This window comes from Haliotis rubra, unplaced genomic scaffold (genome assembly GCF_003918875.1).
Source record: "Haliotis rubra isolate DU_JTF1 unplaced genomic scaffold, ASM391887v1 Scf1069, whole genome shotgun sequence".
Taxonomy (NCBI): Eukaryota; Metazoa; Mollusca; class Gastropoda; order Lepetellida; family Haliotidae; genus Haliotis; species Haliotis rubra.
The window spans coordinates 143,796-161,710 of NW_025764969.1; the positions used below are offsets into that span (position 1 = coordinate 143,796).

At 40.0% G+C, this 17,915-nt stretch overlaps 1 protein-coding gene across 4 annotated transcripts in view; it reads left to right on the forward strand.

The window, feature by feature from the left end:
* The first annotated feature begins 11,396 nt into the window (after positions 1-11,396).
* Positions 11,397-17,915, forward strand: part of LOC124279343 (glycine receptor subunit alphaZ1-like) — a 132,436-nt gene continuing 125,917 nt past the window's right edge. The window contains exons 1-2 of one of the 4 annotated variants that reach the window (XM_046715178.1): positions 11,397-11,649; positions 15,268-15,379. In XM_046715178.1, the coding sequence (XP_046571134.1) occupies positions 15,291-15,379 (89 nt within the window). In that variant the 5' untranslated portion in view covers positions 11,397-11,649; positions 15,268-15,290. The remainder of the gene's footprint in view (positions 11,650-15,267; positions 15,380-17,915) is intronic. The other 3 variants (XM_046715170.1, XM_046715165.1, XM_046715157.1) reach the window with 3 other exon arrangements.

Below are 17,915 nucleotides of genomic sequence, written 5' to 3' on the forward strand. Positions count from 1 at the left end.
TTATATCACGATATCAATTTAGTAAAAAAGTAAAATATATGAAATTGAACAAATAATTAAACAATGGATGAAAAGAATTATTACTCCGTTGGGGAAAATAACTATTATTGAGTCATTACTAATTTCAGAGTTAAACGTCCTTTTTCTTACTCTTCCAAATCCATCAGGACACTTCCTTAAAAAGCTAAATAACATTCTTTTTAGTTTCCTTTTGGATAACAAACCAGATAAAATCAAAAGATCTGTTGCTTGTAAACCTGTTGCAGAGGGAGGATTAGGAATGATATATTTGCCTATGTTGATGCAACCTTGAGAAAAATTTGGCTGTACTTAGTATAAGTGTACTAGCCTCATTTAAAACAAGATTTCTTTACCGGTTGTGTGTTGATGTAACATCTGTGTCGTTGTCCCAGAACGGTGGTACTAATCATGGCTTTCTTGTTGTGATGGGGATCATGCCTGTGGCTGCATTGATGTCCTTATTGAAATATAATAAAAAATAAAAATAGGAGGAAAACATGGAATCCAAATGTACCCAGATCTTGTAGAAGTCCTAATGCTCCTTTTTGCTGACGGCGTTATTTTAGTTTCGGATGCTGTGGTCGGTTTACAAAATAAATTAAATATCTTAGAAAGCTATACTAAAGAATGGAAGTTAGCAGTTAATTTAAGCAAAACAGAAATTGTGATATTTAGGAGGGGCGGTCCTGTGGCCACAAACGAACGCTGGTTTTATGATGGTCATTTGATTAATGTATCCGATCAGTATTCTTACTTAGGGTTTTTGTTTTCAAACAGAATGAATTTGAATAAATGTTCACAGAACTTAGCTTTACGTGGAAAATAGGCTTTAATACAAGTTTTATCGGTTTTATACGAAGTTGGAACTATGTCACCCAATGTGTTTTTTAAGATATTTAATACTCAGATTCAACTCATTTTTTCATTATGGATATGAAATATGGGGTTTTCAGCGTTTCGATTGTATTGAGAGAGTACACCTTTTAGCCTGTAAAAAGTACCTGAACGAAAGCCCAAAGACACCTAACTGCATGGTGAATGTGGCAGATTTCCTTTGTATATTTATTCTCAAATAAGATGTTTAAAATATTGGTTTAAGATTCTAAATATGCACGAACAACACCTGCCAAAATTAGCTAACAATATGCTTTTAAATCTGGATAATTTGTGAAAACATACTTGGGTAACTGATATCAGAAGTTTATTATTTTCTCACGGTTTCGGTTTCATATGGTTGTGCCAGACATTTGGCGATGTGAACAGGTTTATTAATGAATTTAGGTCCATAGATATGTTCAATCAAAAATAGAAATCCATCTTAGATTCAAGCTCACGATATGAATATTACAGGATCTTTAAAACGTTACTCCAGCCAGAAAAATACTTATCAATAATTACAACATATAGTTTAAGAATAATGTTCGTAAAGTATCGTTTAGGTTTGTTATCTTTAATGATTAATGAGGGTAGAAAAACCTCTGTCCAGAAAGAAAGTCGATATTGTCCTTTATGTAACGTAGGGATAGAAAATGAAAGACCACACCATTTTCTTGCAAAGCAACCTCATTATGCATATATATCTCTGTTACAAACTAATAATGAAATTATTCTTGTTCAATTGTCTTTGTATATAAAGCATGCATTAGCTAAAGAGATCTTCTTATAAAGCGAATTGTATACCCTTAAATATATATGTAAATATCCAAAATATTCCTTTATCACTGTAACTCTCATGTATATGGGCCGGAGGCCTTTCATACAAAACAACATCTTTTGACTTTTAACTTTGAGGATCTCCTTGCTTGCATCCGCGTTCATTTACGAAAACGTCAGAGTTTACCATGTTGGATTACACATGTTGGATTGACATATGTCAGTATACATGTATTTATCCACCGAATGATTTCAGGACCAAAACCAAATTTAGATAAAACAACATTCAAGAACTCTGTAGATACTGTATCGAACTCCTTCTCAAAATCTATTAAGATAATTAATCCTGGCATATTTCTTTTATTAGTTTTAAACATTATGTCATGAAGTAATCTTGTGTTTTCACTGAGAGTTCTGCCTGGGATAAGGCCTGTTTGATTTGGATGTACTTGGGAATCTAAGGTTTTCTTTAAGCAGTTAGAAATATACTAGGTGTCATTAATAAAGGGTTAAATGATATACTCACCATCATATTTTCATCAAGATGGATTTCAGCATGACAATTATCAAAATGTGACTTACATGAAATCGCAGGGCGTGTCTAGTTGAAAAAACGTTTTAGAAACGAGTTCCTGTTCACAGTATGATACTTGACTCCAAAACGCAACGACATGCATCCACGCCATGAAAAATCATGCTGACTGTCACCTGAAAAGCAGGTGTATGAGAAACGATTCTCATTGCTTCGCTAACGATTGTGAAACGAGGACAGAGATGCCGGGGTGAACACCTCAGGAAAGCGAACGTGCACTAGACATGATTTGGGTTGGCATCAGAACCAGTAATACTGCTCGACGCCTTGGATGTAGCTACTCCACCATCGTAAGACTTCATAGACGACATCAGCCGGCCTGGCAACAACGTGTCATGACGCCCCGTCAGGAACGCCATATGGTCCGTGACCGTATCCGTGATCGAACGCTGCCGACTGCCAGGATTGCTGCATTAGTTCAAGGTCGACATGGGGTCATCAGCGCTGACACCGCGCCGGAGGGGTCCATGTTCGACATCCTTATATTGGATCAGTTCTGACAGATAGGCACCGTAATGAGCGTATACAATGGGCTAACCGGCATGTTCAATGGAGGTTACAACAGTGGCATGGTGTGGTATTCACTGACGAGTTACGTTTTCAACTACGTAATGCTCACGGCCGATTGCGTGTTTGGCGTAGACGTGGTGAACGTTATGCTGATCAGTGTGTGGTTTAGACAAACCGTTGGGGTGGTGGGAGTGTCATGGTCTGGGGTAGAATAAATTACAATCACAGGACTGAACTTCATGTCTGTCAAGGGAGAGTTAATACCCTTTACTACCGTGACCAGATTTATCAGAATCAGATCGTGCAGATATGTTCTACAAACCTTCCTACACAACATACTAACAGTCCCCTCAAATCCCACTTGAGCTAAATCCATAGTGCACGTGCAAACATGGCTACCATATGCAACATTTTGCTAACCTAGAAGACCAATTGTGCTTGATAAATTAGTCACAACTTCTATATTTCTGTACATAAGTACATAAATGTTTGACAACTGAGTGAATATATCTCAAGATTGTTGACTATTATTTGAGAGAAAAAAAAATCGCATATCGGAGTTGTAGCCCTTTTTTGTGCTAAAAACAGAATATATATGTTTTTACCCTTGGGTGACACAAAGACCTATAGGTATAATGATAAGGCTTAGATATGTCCCAAAGACCTTGAAGTGTATTGTTCAATGTCTTTTTCACCACAAGCCACCAAATATAACTTAATAAAATCATATTTTTACATTTTGACTGAAACTGAAAATTTGCGATTTTTTTGCATTTTCAGAAGTCCATGAAAACTCAATAATTGCAAGGATTTGATTTTTACACCCAAAAATCAAGCAAGTGAAATTTTATAATTTCATAAAAACACATTCAAGTATGCTTTAAAAAGAGTTATCACCTTTCGATACTCACAATTTCAAGAAAAATTCATAACTCAACCTGACGGTACCTAAAAATAACTGATATTCTGCAGAATACCAAGACTATCAAACACTATTTACAGATTATGTAACAGGTTATCTTCAAACACGTATGTTTAAAGATCTAAAGAGATAATTTTCTTTTCCTTGTCAGCCTGGAGGAAGCTGAAGGCTGTGGCTCATCTTCAACTTCACTCTCTCATCAGCGTCGCTGGAAGACAATTCATGAGATGTTTCATCAGATGGTAGTACATTTGTAGTCAGTTTTTCGACAAGGTTTGTGACATTGGCAATTGCTGGAAGTTCATTAGGGATCACATGGTTGGTTTGAACAACCTTATACAAAGTCTTCAGACAAGCTTTACTTCTTTCACCCAGGCTGACCTTCAGCAAGGCAATAACAGCTATTGCTAACTGTGTCAGGGTATGAACCATCAATGCTCTTGCATAAGCGCGACCTGTCAACAATTTTTTCACTGGAGTCAGAGGCATAGATGAGTGACCATAGCTCTTTCAATCCACTGTCATCCATTATATAATGAACCCATGAAAGACATAAGGAGATGGAAACCACCAAGTCTGATAACAGCGGAAGGTAGAGTACTTTTGTTCTGGTAGGAAGCTACAATATCAACAGCTTTCTCATATAGAGGTTGGTCAAATGTCACAAAACATGTTTTCTGTCCATGTTCCCTGCATTTGTCAACAGAATATGCCAGCACAGAATATGTTGCGTCTGGATTCGATGCCTGCAAAGTGATAAATGGCAATGGGATCACTTTGGATGCTTCATAATTGTCAACACTTCTGGCATACTCCATGTATCCGCTCTAGCAGGGAGTGTCCTCCACGCTCTAGCAGGGAGTGTCCTCCACTCATCCAAAGCGTATCCAAAAGAATATGCACAGAGCTAGAAGAGGTCAGCTTCTGACGTTGGAAATGTCATCAACAGTCAAACCCAGCAAACCTTTCTTGCTCTAAAATGAACAAGTCAAAATATCAATTGACTTGGACCTGACATTGTCTGCTGAAACAGCTTTGTTACGCTTGATAACATCAGAAATACAGACAGAACTACCTGGTGTGACACACATGATTCCACCCATACTATGAAATGTGCCATATCCATCAAGTGTGCGAACATTAAAATCTGTGAGAACCAAAACACTGAGAATATTAGGCACGTTCATCATGTGATTATGAAAAGCATCATCAGCAGGAGTGTAATGGTCAGTATCACATGTCCTCCCGTATGATATCCGAGGCTGTTTTCAATATGCGCAACCATTCTTCTTCAGGGTTCCCCAACTTCTGAGAATACCATGCATCGCTAAGGATCTTGTGGCCAGTATTTCTAATGCAAAATATGTGTTTCCTTCCACGAATGCTAGAAATGATAAAACCATCTCAAAAGTGAGATAGCAATTTTGATCTCAGGTTTTTTTCACTACATTCAGTCTCACCATCAACATGAAATTCTCTCAATTTGCTCACGAGATCCTCTATTGAATACTGACATTCATCATTTTGTTCCAGAAATTCAAACAAATCATCAAAGGCTCTGCGAAGTTTTTCATCTGCAGGTCTACCCTTCCTTCAGATAGAACATAGTCTGTTAAAGAATTTCTTATAACATGTAATGTGATACCTCGCTTCGGCAGCCACTAAATCTATGGCGCTTAATATCGGTTCAATAACAGCTCGTCCCCACACATCATCAGATATTCATCCATGTCAAGAATGGAATCTTTGGAACTAACCGTTCGAACTTCAAAAATATCCCTCAGGTTTTTTAGTCTCTGAAACTATATCACAATTTTCTCCACAGAACAAGCAATTCATTTTGAAATTGAAAGTTGACAGTGATGATCTTAAGGAAACCGTCTTCGAGGGGAGGGATTCACAGCTGCTAAAAAGAAGATTTTTCAGCAATTCGATCTTTGCGCCTTATACAACTTTGCAGTAAGGTAGTTAGACCTCTTGTGACGGTGACAATATCACCAGGAGTTAAACTTTTGCTGCATATGATACAATACTCTGTTGGATCCATCGTGAAGTAAAACTTGTCCGTGGAACTAGCAGGTTGAAATGTGGATATGAGTTCTATTCATTTTACTGGTTTTCAAATACGTAGAATAAGATATACTCATTAGTAGGGTTTCTAGAAATAGGCTTTCATCAATCTTAAGCTGTATTTCTCTTGGATTTTCATAATTGACTGGTTCAGATGTTGTGAATTCACTAATGGTTTCTTTTAATGTATTTCTAACTAAGTTTCCATAATCTGGGTTAAGAAGCAAGGAATTGTAAAACTTCCAATAGCCTCTCCCTCTTTCTTTTCATTTTTCAAAAATCAAAAGGTTTGTTATACTCAAGATAGTTCAATACCTCTTCTCTTTTGGGTTATTTATGTGTATATAATTCTCTAAATCTATTGATGGGTCCAAGAATAAGTTCCAGTCACCCACAATGAGAATTGATTCATTTCCAAAATCATGAATATTTTGAAATATGTTTATATAGACATTTGGGTTATCGTTATTTCGTCCATAGAGATTAGTTAGCGTAATTCTTCTATCTTCTACAGTTTGATATATTATGATATTATTTTCACTTTCATCGATAATTGTTCTATTCATAGTGTAGTCAATATCATCATTGAAAAATATTGCGACGCTTCTTGCGTTATATTCATTATAAATTGCAGACCCCATTCATTTTTCATAGTATTCACATTTTAAGGGGAAATATGAATGTCTTGAAGATAAATAATTAAGTATTTTCGTCTTGATAGGTTAATAAATTCTTTTCTCTTATTTTTGTCAGCTAAACCTCTGCAATTTGATGAAATCATTTCTATTTTCTTAATCTTGTTCATTTCAAATGGAGATTTTGTTATGGAAACAATAAGACTCTAAGCTAGAAAAGCATGGATGAACATGTGTATTGTTGTCACTGTCAGCATTAATTCAGTTCACTCACTGCGCATGCGTGGATACAAGGGGGCGTTCAGGTCAGTACCTGGTGACACCACCCCTTGCAGCCGTCACTGCTCGACACCGTCTTCGAAGGGACTGCACAAGTTGTCGGATTTTTGTTTGGGGAATTATTCGCCATTCCTCCTGCAACGCGTTGGCAAGTTCTGCAAGTGTCTGGGGACGATGGTGATGTTCAGTCGATTTGGAAGGCCAGGGAAGGCCATTGACGTTTGCATTCGCGAGATAGGCACCTCTTACACGAGCTGTGTGGGGTTGAGCATTGTCGTGTTGAAACAGCCCTTTGGCGTTTAAAAGTGGGAGGAGGTGAGGGGTATGATCGATGTAGCGATTTGATGTAAGATTGACTTGAACCACCCATAGCTCTGATCTACGCGTGTACGACATGGCTCTCCAACACCATGAAGTTTTCTCCTCCAAATTTGCCAACCTGTCGAACACAGTTCGGTGCAAAACGTTCGTGTTGACGTCAATAGACCCGTTGTCTCCCATTCCGTCGTTGCAGGAGGAAACGCGATTCATCGCTGAACCAAACATATTCCATGCGTTCCCCAGATTCCATGCCTGTACCCTGTTGGACCATTGGACACGACGTTGTCAGTGTAGTCGTGTCAGGACAGGTCCAACTTTTGGTCGATATGCTCGAATTCCCACTTCTCTCAGACGATTTCTGATGGTTTGGTGTAGCAAATCGGTGACATATGTGAAACACCTAGATGAATCGGTCCTGAGCAGGAGTGCGCAAAACGTCACTCTTTATCTTCCACTTTTGGGACTATCTTGGGTCAAATTGAAGCGGATATATCGATGTCATAATCAAGATATGGTGCTGTGGTGGACGTTGACGTGTCCTTCAACGGCAGACTGGGACTTCCCTGCTTGCAAACGTCCAGTGGTGGATATTTAGTAGCATTCAATCTTGACATTTATTATCTTCGTTTACGTCGTACATGTCGTAATGAAATGATGAATTTGCTTTGGCCCTTTATAGTCGATGTCTCCACTCATGTGCCCCACATATTGCGCGTGCATTACGTGGAAAACATTTTCTGCATGCACTTTTCATGTATCGTTTTCCTTTTTTTTATGACAGACGTTTACAAACACATTTTGGGATGCGTTTGCCCGCAATACACAACAACCACGGCATGTGTCTAAGCTAAATAATCATACTAACATGTACATAATAACATAATATCACATAGTTGTCATGGTTATGGATGCGTGTTTTTAACTCTCCTTGTCTTTTGAAGCCAAATGTTTTTATGAATTTTATATCTGGATACTGTGCAAGCCCCGTGATTTAATGAATTTGGTTGTTGACTGTATGAATTATTACTGACCGTAGGGACATTTTGAAAGATGAAAGGAATGTGAGGAAAGTGTCGAGCAATCCCACATTTCTTGATATTTTGGGGCATTTACCCTCAATCCCAGAAAGGTTAACATCCCCATAACACTCAGACGTTTTAGGGGAGGTGGTCTGAGGCATCCCGGTTACCAGTCGTCTTCATACTTTCAAACACTGACTTTTCCCAAATTTGAACAATTATGCTGGGGTAGCCTACTGGTCCGCTCGTCACGCCGAGGACACGGGTCCGATTCCCCAAATGGGTTCAGTGTGTGAGGTCCATTTTTGGTGTTCCCCGCCGTGATATTGCTGGAATATTGGTAAACGCAGTGTAAAACCATATGTACTCACAAATAATAAGTTTAGTTCGGCAGAAGGAAACTAGTTTTGTTTTCTTTTGACCTCTCAAATCCCCATGCATTTGCATACAATCTTTGCATAATATCATTCCCACTATAATTCACACAGAACAGTACTGATGGATACAGTAGAAGGCTTGCTTTCATGAAAGTTCTTTGTAGTTTCTGTAAACGATGATTAATTCAGTTTACTTTGACTCGACGATTGAAGGCTTCTCTGTCACTTTTGTACAGAATCTTCGGTCTACCAGTTCGTACCTGACTTTCGAAGAATTCCTCTCTTGCTGAAGCAATGCCTCATACCATTCACTGTGCGCTCTGTGTAGATTTGGTCGTTGACAATTTTCTCTGCAGGATGTGTCATTCAAATGCAGTAGTGTGATAACTTTTTAACCATCAAAAAAGGCATTGGAAGAATTTCATGACGTCATCAGTCTGTGGGCAAGATTTTACGTCATAACATTTCATGGATTGAATGCATGCTAAACAAAATGTGATGTTCACTTGCCAAACTTGCCACGTCTTAAGTGTCGCTTAGTATGTTGCAACTGTAATGTACAAATGTCGTCATTCTCAAATGTCACAAGAGACGTAGAAAAGCCATGGTGTCAAACAAAGCGTATTTTTCACAATTATATTTCATGACAAGGCGACCATAAATGATGGTGTTATCCAAGTCACATTACACTTTCACTATTTGGTGATTGCAGGAAGCTAGGCTTAAGTTATATGTTAGGTGTGACATTGACATATATGATTTCAATATGTATATTTCTATGGTACAAAAGAAATAATATGACTACACATTGCCTTTCAAAACGCTATTTGCTATCTCACGTATCAACTAAAACTGCCAGTTTGTTAAAGCTATTTTGGCCACATTGTTAGTAGCTGTAATATTACTGAGCTTCTGACTGCTAGTTGGATACAATTACAGTATTTGGAACACTCAGTGGTCAGACTTATCAGTAGGAAGTAGTGGATACCGCGGTCGTGCCACATTTTGATAACCATCGTGTTGCAAGTCGTCGACAGACATGGACCTGAACCTCACCGTTATTGAGCTGTCATCGCACATTTGCAGAACAACGTCCTCAAAACACTAGCATGACCCGCAAGGAACCCCAATATAAACCCCTTAGAATAGCTTTGGGCCTATTCTGGCACCAAACTTATTCTATTTTAAATCTCTAGGATTTGACACAGGCACTCCAAATAGGAATGGGAGAGGATTCCTGTGCTATCAGTTCAACGCTTGGTTGTAAGAATGAGGTGGAGACTGGTAGATGTTATCAGTGCGATGGCTATACCACGTACTGACGGTTCATACAATCACACCAATCAATATTTGAGACGTGAGAACAATCAGATTGGTGGTGTAGTCATGGTGACCGTACTTTACAGCATTGTTGATATGCACGTTTGTGTGTATTCCTCTCAGATTGCAAGACTTTGGAGAAAACGAATCTTCATATCAACTGTTAGGAGAAATGAAGGCACAATGTTATACAATGCTGAACTAAAAGATCTGCTTCTCAATTCACCAGTTCTAGGGATATTGGTTGCTAATGCTCAGCAACGAGGGGAACCAGGTTTCCATCCTCAATGGTGAAAATGTCTTGAATATTGCACACCTGCCAGATGGAAGCAAGACATACTCAAGGGGAATTTCTGAAAGATCCGTGGCTGGATAGGGATATTTTGCCTTTGCGTTAGCACCTTAGATTCTATTAGACAAGGTGATACGGAAGATGGTAACATTTCCAATTTTCTCAAGCATGCTTTCCAGTCTATTATCATCACTGGTGGAAATGATGTTAACATCACCTCTTCGTTGACATCTACGGCGACAACTTAGGTATGATCTAAATTTATTTCACAAAGACATGAAGAGGTTACTTTGAACTACGAGGAAGCGACAAAATACAAGCATCTGGACATTTGAATCTGCGTAAAGAGCAATGGCCGAATCGTCACCTTCCTTACTCTACAGCAATAGGTGTGACAAATTCGTCCAGTGGCGAAGCCGTGTGAGCCCAACAAATCTTCATCCGGATGACTAATGTTGGGTTACATCTGTGTAGAGCTAATATTTTTGCCCTGGAACCTTCGAGAGATGACTCATGGCGGCAAATCTACATATACTCAGTCCTCAATACACTTGATCTTTATCACTAGATGATGTACACATTGCGAGAATTTTTGTCCATTATCCTTCTCGCCCTTTTATGCCTCAGAAGAACCTCAAAATTTTAGCTGGTCGCTTCCGACCCTCAAGTTACAGACAAATTATCTTTTGTAAGACAACATCTAACAAAGCATTTCCAAAGCTACAGCAGCAGGCTGGCTGAAGTCTAATATAGCTTGTAGTTGCCAAGCGGCTTTGAGCTCTTCTCCGTATTAGAAAACACACAACGCTATTTAAAAAGTGGTCAGATGTTACATATGTTATATTTAGGATTAAAGTTTTGCCCCTGAGTACAGTTACATTTGACCACTTCGATCTCCTCCCGCGTCATACCAAACGATGTAAAAACATCGTGTCTTTTGTTGCCCTGTCTGACTCTCGGCAATATGGGGATGAAACAAGGACAGGTCGGGTCAGAGTCGGACAACTGTGTCACAAGCTGGGTATTAAACCTGGCGTATGGTATCTCAGCATTATACAACCACCAATAGTCGGGGCTTTTGCGAGCAAGTACGCCCGCCCGCCCGCACACACGCACGCACGCAAGCATTTCGATATTTTTGTGCAGTAGGACGTTAAATATCATTTCAACTCGTTCAACCTCAGATGTAACAACCCCAACCAAAAGTGGGTTATTCCTCTACTTGACAAGGCGCCTGATAGGGAAAACATAAATAAAACTCCCTTACAAACGCATGTTCATATGCAACTGCATTATGGAAACTCTTCCTGTTTCAGCCAATTATTCAGATGCGTCATTTTGACAACTGTTAAGGTAGAACAGTAAACAAGAATTTGTTGGCAGTGATCAATAGTAACCATGCCGACAGTCGCGAGACACTGCTACATCCCGCACACTACAGTGTGGAATACTATCGATTTCCTGTGCTGCAGACGCAGCACTGCACCTAAGATGCAGGACATATAGATGGAAACATCAGCACCTTTTTGGAGCAACACAGTGCCACTGACTTTTTACCTCGCCGAGGTATTGACCGGGATCACGTGTCATTGGATTAACTGCGTCGTTACTGAATCGGATGATACCATGGGCAGACTGGTATGTAGACATGCTTAGTTTCATGTTGTATCGGATGCGTAGTGTTTCCTATCAGTCAGGTCAGGGTGACTGCTCTTGATGTTAACAAATTCCTAGCCTATTGCTTCTCAGAATACACAGATCTGGTTGAAACTTCAATTTTATATATGTACATGTTAGGGCAAATGTTACTGACATTTAAGTACTAGTACCAGAGAACTGATATTCCTGTCCCGCTTACTTTTACTGAGGAAAGACAAGGTCGATTCCTAAACACATCGGTCAGACAACAGTATGTGACATAGAGATATGTGAATTCATGGAAGTGACGTTGTTAGTGTGTATAGCAAACTTTCAATAACACAATCTCCTTCATCTCCATGTAAATGGCGCTGCTTTGTGGTATTGTCTGAATATAACCACCACCGCTTCCGCCACACTTAGTATTTGAAGCAACGTGGCTCCTGGATATATCATGTCCAAGGTCTACCTTACAGCAAGAGTCTATAGTCATTTCCGTACAACCACCAACATTTCCTGTGTGTCAAGGTTACTTGCTAAGTCACACCCTTTGGGCGCAGCCGCGATTTAGATCGTACGCCTGGAGTGAGTATATGATTTGATGGCCCTTTTGACAATTGAGGTCAATTTTCTGAGATATCAGTGGACTTGCGACCCACTATCCACAAATAGCAAATGCAATTGAGTTTAATCCATAATTTAAGTTTAAATCCAACACACTAATAGTGCAGGGACTTATGTAGCAAATATGCTTTCCGTTGAAGCGCATGTTAATTTTTGGAACCACTGATAATTGTAATCACTATTGCATATGGATTCAGAAAAACATGGTTCCATTTTTTCTGATGATTCTAAGTGTCATTCTGGGGTAACTGAACATACATCGGTACCCATAATCGAGCTGCAACACCAATTTGAGAAAAACAATTTTTATAAACCTATCACAACATATGCATGTAGTATATCAAAATGTACCTTCTGAGGGTGTTTTACAACTACTATTATATATCATGAATCTCAATTAGATGCATAATGTATGCACAATATTTACTATGATCATAATTGCCTCTGCCAAAACCGAACGTTTGTTGCAGAGGGTATATAATTCAACCCTCTGTGTGTGTGTGTGTGTGTGTGTGTGTGTGTGTGTGTGTGTGTGTATTTATGTGTTTGCAACTTTACTCAAAAACTACTAGATGGATTTCAGTGAAACTTACTGGATCTCTTGGGTATGTGCCCAGGGCAAAACAATTAGATGTTGAAGAAAGTACACTCTTCAAAACAAAGAAACGCAAAAACAAAATATCATTGAAAAATTTGGTCTTATTCATTTATGTGTAAATCAACGAAAATAAACGGTACAGCATTGAAATTATGTAGAGCAATTCATTATTATCTCGTGCACATTTCACAGGAATGACAGTCACCATAGTCTTTACTGCTGTCCACAAGGTGGCGTTGATGTTACTGCCTTGTATGACCACCTCTTACTGCTAGAACTGCACGACACCTGTTTGACACAGATTGAATCCGTTGTTGGATTTTTCGTTGTGGAATCCTTCTCCATTCCTCAAGCAGCATGTTGAATAACTGTTGAAGGGTCAATGGCGGATTACGACGTTGACGTATACGTTTATCGATTTGATCCCATAGATAAGCAATTGGTTTCAGATTCGGGGATCTGGAGGGCCAGGGGAGGAAATTTGTGTTGTTATTGTCCAGGTAGTGCACTGTAGCACGTGCCGTGTGAGGTCTGGCGTTGTCCTGTTGGTACAGCTCCCTTTGGCGGTCGAGAAGGCGATGCATGTGAGGACAGAGAATCTGGTCGATATATCGAGTGGCCGTCAGATTGCCTTGGACGAACACCAATTCCCATCTGCAGGTGTATGAGATGGCCCCCACATCATGACATCATCTCCACCAAATTTGTCCATTTGCCTGATGCAGTTGGGTGGAAAACGTTCATTGTGTGGTCTGTAGACACGTTGTCTTCCGTCACATCGATTGAGGGGATACAGCGATTCATCTCTGAACCATATGTGCCTCCAGTTTCCACGGTTCCAAGGCTGCACCGCGTTACACCACCTGACTCGCTGACGTTGATGCAATCGTGTCAGAAAGGGGGCAACTTTTGGACGTCTGGCACGCATACTTGCCTCTCGGAGACGGTTCCTGATTGTCTGTCTGGTCGGACATTCTCCGGGCTCCAAACCGCTGTAAATGGTATTTATCGATGCCTTGGGATATATATTTCCTTCAAAGAAGATATTTGAAACATCGCCGTTAGTCGTGTTTGAATAGTTGAACTGAAGGTGAAGGAAAGCGTATGTGGCATGCGCGCACTTCTGTGTCTGTCTGCACGACTAAAACGACTGGGCCACAGTGCTTATGGAGGTGATCCGTGCAGCAGAACCATTTGGTTGTGGCTTAGTGTTGGGGTGGGGTTGCATTTCTCATTGGTGCAATTCGGATCTCATTACAGTACCTGGGACACTTCATGGTCAATATTATCAACAAGATGTACTGAATGCCACTGTTGTGCCACTATCTCGATCCTTGCTAGTTGTCTGAATGAAAATGCTAGACCCCACCGTTCTCAGACCGTCATCACCCATTTCAGAACGCCATGGAAACATTACCATGCACGACCCACAAGAACCCCAATATGATCCCAATCGAACATCTTTGGGGCTATCTTGGGTACCGCGTTCGAGTCAGTGATCCCCCTAGCCTGTTCAATATCTTCCGATGCTGAGAATTTGATGTTTGATTGCCAGTTTGAGGAGGACACTGGCAGATATTTATGTGTGAGGGGTGGCTACACCAGGTACTGATGTGGTTGCCAGTGGAGGTTAATACAATCACATCAATCATCATTTGAAAACTGTGTGACGATCAGATTGGTGGCATAGTCATGGTGACCTTACTTTCCGGCATTGTTGATCTGGATCCAGAACAATATCTTCCAGATTACCGGATAACAGCTCTATTTTCACATAAGAAGCAAACACCATATTAACAGCTCTGAAATATATTACTCAACACCGTAAATATAAACAGTATATGATCTTTTCAGACTCGTTTGTGCCTTCAGGCTATTAAAGATTTGTCTTCTCAACATCCACTTCTAACTCAAATCATTGAATTATATAATGATCGTGCAACTTGCCAATACGACATCGTCTTTTGTTGGTTACCCAGCCATGTCAGATTCAATGGTAACACGGTGGCTGATGCAGCAGCTCAGCAGCACTCAACAAATCTGTGACACCACTTCTCATCCCATACTCAGATTATAAAGCTATCCTTAGACCTTACATCCGTGATCTGATGCAGTGAATCAAGGCTGCTATATGGGTCTGTGGGGAAGAAGAGAATATCTCATCTCATCTCCTCATGACTCTTGTGTACTTCAAGACATACAAATATTAGTAACTCTTAAGAGTCTTTTGGAGAAAGTGCTCAGATTAATGGTTTATAGTCATTATAACTTAAAATTATTTACGCTGGTATTAATGTGTGTATTGTCCTATGACCTCAACCCCTTGTTCATCATTCTTATTATGCATCTGGCAAGTGAGATAAGAATAATATATCTAAGTCATTCTCTTATTTCAGGGATCCAACCTGTGATAAACAAAATGGAGCTTATTGGACTTTACCTCTTATTCGTGATACTTTCATCTCAGGTGGATGCCGTTCTTGGGAGTGACGTTTCAACACTTTCAAGGTGAGTCATTGTTATTGTGAAGAAGCTAATGGACAAGACAGAAGTGACATACATATGAACACTTTTACAAGGATAGACATAATGCATGATACATTCCGCTTTGTACAGTTGTACATTTGGTACATATATTTAATGTATTAACGGCAGTGTTGTCAACCACATCTACCACGTGTAAAATGAAAACATTCAGACTCAATTGAGTTTGATGTGTGATTTGCTTGACATCTCCTCCTAAAATGATGTAGAACAGAACAGTTTATAGCTTGTCCGGGTAGGACGTATAGAAAGAAAAATAGAATTTAATTACTCATTGTTATACGACGCATAAAACAACAAGCTACAATAGGGCTAGACTGTTAGGTTAGATTATAGACTTTGATAGATCATGTTTAGTTTCTTGTCACATTTACCTTTTTTAAAGACATTCACGTTTAGTTTCCGAAATTATTACCCGAATTACTTCATCAATTTACTAAAGCTATTCACGTTTAGTTCCTCACATAATAACATTAAGTAAATTCACATTTAGTTAATTTAGTTTAAATTTCGCTGCACAACAATGGTAGCAAAGCGTGGTTTTCTGTTACAATTCTGTTACATAGAAATTTAGATGTTGAGAGATAGCCAGCTTAGATCCAACTATGTCGGAAACTAGAATAGATAAATAGCTTAGATCAACTCTCTACTTAAATATCACAGAAATGGGTGGTGTAGATCAACTGAATAATGTTTTTGTGAAAGCAATAGGTGTTATGTTGGAACTTTCAAGGTTCACCTTAAACTGGAACATTGTGAGAATGTTAAAAAGTTGGATCATGAAGTTTAGACCAGGAAAACAAAATAGTTCTTGAATCTGTAGAGGCATATTTGCAAAGTAGATCGGAATCCAGCAGATCAGGGAAAACACTCTCTGTCCACTAGGAGTAACATATGTTATATTTGGGATTACAGTTTCTTAGTAAAGTACAGATTCTAGTACTTTTATTGGGTTGAGTCCCATCCGGGACGCGAACCCACACGCTCAGAGCCAGGCACCTAATCGCCAGCACTCAAAGTCAGCCCCCTAACCCGCATCAGACAGAATCGTTTGAAACAAAACCAGTAGAATTCAAGCATGAAAAAATCAGTGGTGATCTAAGGATCCGCATGTCTCCAATGACAACTGATGCTGTGACAGGTACGTGATTTATGGACAAAAGCACAGAAACAAATGGGCACATTTGCAAGAAAACTAGTATTCCCAGAAGTAGCAAAAGCTGTGCATGGTCGATTTGGTTATCGGTGTTGATCATTTGGAATTGCACCAATCATATAGAGAAGTAACTGGACGTCTTGGTGATCCAGTTGCAAGACTTACTCCACTTGGTTGTACCTGCACAGGTCGCTTGTCTGATCAGGGTAGGTTTGAACAAAGTAACTGTTAGCTCATGCTTCAGACAACAGAGATGCTGTTTTGAACCATGTACTGCACTACCCACGAAGATCCGGGTTAGAATTGATCTTCAGTAACCCACGCTTGTCGTAAGAGGCGACTAACGGGATCGGGAGGTCAGGCTCGCTGACTTGGTTGACACATGTCATCGTATCAAAATTGCGTATATTGATGCTCATGATGTTGATCATTGGATTGTCTGGTCCCAACTCGATTATATGAAGTCCGTCACCATATAGCTGGAATATTGCTGAGTGCGGCGTAAAAACTAAACTCACGCTTCCTTTTTGCTGCTCAGGACCAGTCACTTCCCACTCGCAATCACCTAAATGTGATTCTTAAAGAAAATATCAATATGAAATGTCGACTTTGCAATGAATTCACGGAGACTGTCCAACACCTTGTCAGTGGATGCCCTTGCTTGGCACAAACATCATATCTTAAACGACATGATGGCATGGCTCGTTGCTTTTACTACCGTCTCCGATATGCCTGTGGCTTTGACTCCGAGGTCCATCCATGGTACGACCCTGAACATGTCCAGGGCGTCATGGAAAATGATGCTTTAAAACTTCTCTGGAATAGGCCCATATACAGCCTCAGAAGAATTCCAGCCAACAAACCTGATCTTGTCCTTTTTGATAAATGAATTTATTTATATCATTGAATTTTCTGTCCCTTTTGACACCAATGTGATTGGCAAGATTCAGTAAAAGCATGATAAATATGCGGACCTCGCCTTTGAAATGTCTCGCTTCCATCCAAAGTACACTGTCGCCAGGCTCCCCATTGTTCTCGGTGCCCTTGGTTTGGTACCACCTGATCTCTTGGCGCAGATCAGGAGAGTGCCTGGGTTCTCCACCGGGAGTACAGTCCTTCTGACACTCTGGGTAATGCAGAAGGCTGCAGTGTTGGGGAGCCTTTATATTCTCCGGGGAGTTCTTGGTGGGTTCGACTAGGCAGTGTTTCCTGGGAGAAGTCCCATTCGCTGTCTGGGCTGCGTGTAGAGAGGGCAAGGGCCCTGAGCTGATGATGAGCCTTACCAGCCTGACTGTGCCAGGATCACCCGAACCCTCTCTGCTGCATACTATCTTTAATCTGTAA